This window comes from Pyxicephalus adspersus, chromosome W, assembly GCF_032062135.1.
Source record: "Pyxicephalus adspersus chromosome W, UCB_Pads_2.0, whole genome shotgun sequence".
Lineage (NCBI taxonomy): Eukaryota > Metazoa > Chordata > Amphibia > Anura > Pyxicephalidae > Pyxicephalus > Pyxicephalus adspersus.
This window is the reverse complement of record NC_092870.1, coordinates 12,330,798-12,334,501: the sequence shown is the minus strand read 5'-3', so window position 1 is coordinate 12,334,501 and position 3,704 is coordinate 12,330,798. Positions and strand designations below refer to the sequence as shown.

The following is a 3,704-nucleotide window of genomic DNA, read 5'->3' as shown; positions in this document are numbered from 1 at the left end:
TTCAAAAAAAAATAAGACAGTGTCTTATCATCGGGGAAACAGGGTATGTAAAACTTGTGTAGAGTGTCAATGTCAGTGGAATAATGGAAAACTGAAAAGTGTGAAATTTGGTGTACCTATGGTATGGCGAGAGCCCAGAAATCATCATAATGATTGTTATTTGTGTGCTGTGAATGTAAAAGGTTTCAATCGTTACAAGAAAAATGTGGGAGTACGGTGATTTGGAATCAGCAAGACAACCTGTGCCGCATAGTGCTGATGTTCCCATACCAGTGTTCAGTCCCTGATATTCCTGTATCCAACATGGAGGATATGCAGGGAGTGTAATCCAGGAGTTAGCAGTGGAAGTGAATATGAAGTGAATATGTTTCATCAAACCAGCAGTTCTCCCAAGAAGAGCTCAATGATTTAATATGTGACCTAAGTCTGTCACAACAAGCATCTGAACTTTTATCATTCAGGCTAAAAGAAAAGATTTGTCTGAGACCGGAAGATAAAATAACGGTTTATAGGACAAGAGAGGTGACACTCCGACCATATCTCAGTGAAGATGGAGACCTTGTGTTGTAACATCCCTGGACTACTAGCCCATATGGGAGGACCAGAATACCAAGCAGAAGACTGGCCGCTTTTCATAGACAGTTCCACTCCAAGTTTGAAATCTGTTTTACTGCATAATGGCAACTGCTATGCATTAATTCCAATTGGTCACTCAACAAAACTTAAAGGAGAATACAAAAATATTAAAATGGTCTTACAAAAGCTTTGCTATCATGAACATCAATAGTCCATATGTGTTGATTTATAAATGGTGAACTTCCTACTTGGACACAAAGTGAATACACAAAGTCCCCATGTTTCATTTGCTTGTGGGATAGTAGTGGAAAGCAGGATCACTGGAAAAAAGTGACATGGCCTCCAAGGGAAAACATGAAAAAGGTGCAGCGATCATCATTACCGAGCCAATGGCTGACAAAGAAAAAATCATTCTCCCCCACTACACATAAAGTTGGGATTAATGAAGCAAATCTCTGAACAAGGACGGTGATTGCTGCAAATACATTTGTAGATTCTTCCCTGGATTGAGTACTGAAATATAAAAGCAGGAATCTTTGATGGACCCCAGATTCAGAAACTGATAAATGATGGAAATGTCACAAGTTACATGACTGATACTGAAGCTTCTGCCTGGCACAGCTATGTCATGGTTGGCAGGAACTTCTTGGGTAACCATAAAGCACAAACTTATGAAGAACTGGTACAAAACTTGCTCCTAAACTTTATAAATTTGGGTGCTACTATGAGTATAAATGTACACTATCTCTATAGCCATTTGCAAATATTTCCGGAAAACCTTGTGATATCAGTGAGGAACAAGGGGAGAGGTTCAATCAAGATATAAAGGTGATGGAAGAAAGGTATCAGATGGGAGAGACACATGATGGCAGAATACTGCTGGAGCCGTGATTGTCCTGATCATCAGCAAAAAGGAAATCATACAAACAGAGCTTATCAATGACTTCTTTGTGATTAGTTCTGTAAATATACTGAATATAGAATATAAAGACATTATTTCACAAATGTAATTTTGTATACGTAGGCATATCTAGTTTAATTTTGCTTCATTTTCATGTTTCATTCGTTTTCTATGAGGTTATTATTGAGGTCATTATTTCAAAAACTAGAGCCAATCTAGAAAAACCAAAACTATATTTGTAATCTGTGCATCAAACATAACTTTTATATTTAAATTACTTTAACCTCCCCAGCGGTAACCCTAAGTGTGACTCGGGGTAGAAAAAAAGATGCTGGAAGCGGTAACCCAGAGTCACACTCGGGGTAGGTAAACTTATGGAAAACAATAGTAAATAAATCGCTTACCTGATCTGCGGGTGTCCTCCATGGTCCTTAATGTCTTCTTTCTTCCTCTGGCCGGCGTCCTCTGCATCTGATGAGTCACTGCGAGTTCCCGGTGACGTCGGGGCGTACGGACGTTCTGTTTGGGGCGGGGCGGGAATTTCAAATCTATTTGTATTGCATTCAATACAAAATAGCTGTATCGAATGCAATACAGTGGATTGATACAGTGTAAAAGCAGTACATTGTTTTTCATTAACATTTATTTTACAGTATAATATAATAGTATGAGTATAATATGTATTTAAAAAAAATAAGAATACAGATTTAAAAAAACAAACTTTATTATACTCATACTATTATATTATAATGTAAAATAAATGAAAACAAATGTTCATGAAAAACAATGTACGGCTTTTAGACATATAAATCCGGACAGAAATGAACTGCCCAAGCGGTTAATCTGTTTAGCAAGAAAATGTTTGTTGACCAGTGTAATCATTCAACACAAAGCAGGGAGCTCTTTGAGACAGAGACATGAGAGACAGAGACAGAGACATGGAAAGTAAACATAACTATTTTATAAATGAGCAGCAAAGTGTTTGGCCTGACTAAGACTATGTTCAGACTGGCAGCAAGAACAGTGGTTCACATGCAGCTTCTGGTGGCTAGTACCTTGTCAGCCATTCATCCATCAGCATCATTGGTTTTAAAAGAATCAGCATTTGAACATTTATATGTGCTGTCAGTGATTATATAGACCTGATGCATAAATATGTAGTACTTACTAAGTTTTACTGATCCATCCATCCCAAGCAAGATATTGTCACTCTTAATATCTCGGTGTATCACTTGGTTAGAATGCAAGAAGTCCAGGGCTTGTAGGCACTATAAACATAAAGGTCTAATGAAGAAACACTGAAAAAAAATAAATGTTATTTTACAAGGTCTAGTGCAAATTATGTGATCTTGTGGGGGGGAAGGGGGGTGGGCAACTGAATAGATGTAGAAGCTCTATAATCTATATCTCTCCTTACATATTTCAAGAACAATTGTCTGGTGTACTTGTCTTTGATTGCTTGGCCAATTGACTACCTTATTTGATCTTTGACCATCTTTACAAAAAGTATGTTTATGTACATGCACTTTAGTTAGTATTCCATGGAGCTGTCTGCACCCGTAAGGAGATTTTTTGTCCCCCGAAGAGTCACTATAATTGGAGGATTATTCCCTTACCTCTTGCTCTAATTACAAATTAAAATGTTGGATTTCCCCTTACCCCCTGTCTTAATGACAATATCTATAGAACAAACAAAGGGGTAATCTCCCCAGCAGTAAAACAGACATCAATAAAAGTTTATTACAACACGGATGACTGAATTTTTACAAAATCATTTTGTTTTACTGCTTTGCAAATTCTCACCAAAACCCAATATTTGTATGTAAAGCAGCAAATGCATCAATGGAGTGGTTTTACTTGAATAAATTTGCAGATTGTGCAAATTGTAGATTGATTAATGCATAGGGAAATTCACTAATCATACCAGCTCTGAACAACAGGAAAACCTGTTGTTCAGAGATGCTAATCTGTCTGGCGGCTCCGTGCTGTGCACCATCGTGGTATAAAACACTGTCTGTTCTGTCCAGGGAATGTCATTTGCAGCAGCCAGGAGAACTAAGATACCAGCAGCCCTTGCTTTCCTTTATCCGTGCAGCCTGATGGTTTTATGGCATCCCCAGCATCCATTGTTAGGCTGTGCACAGCTGAAGGGGATTCTGGAGGCTGATCAGCTCCTGACTCAGTCCTGCATTGTCATTGGCTGCTGGGAATTTATAGCCTCTCTGTC

General features: G+C 38.2%; 1 protein-coding gene across 3 annotated transcripts in view; it reads right to left on the bottom strand.

Moving 5' to 3' along the window:
* Nucleotides 1-3,704, bottom strand: part of LOC140342818 (serine/threonine-protein kinase PAK 3-like) — a 166,333-nt gene that overhangs the window by 31,174 nt on the left and 131,455 nt on the right. For 2 of the 3 annotated variants that reach the window (XM_072429171.1, XM_072429170.1), the window contains exon 12: nucleotides 2,646-2,745. In XM_072429171.1, the coding sequence (XP_072285272.1) occupies nucleotides 2,646-2,745 (100 nt within the window). Of the gene's footprint in view, nucleotides 1-11; nucleotides 1,997-2,645; nucleotides 2,746-3,704 lie in introns of those variants that run through there. The other variant, XM_072429172.1, reaches the window with a different exon arrangement.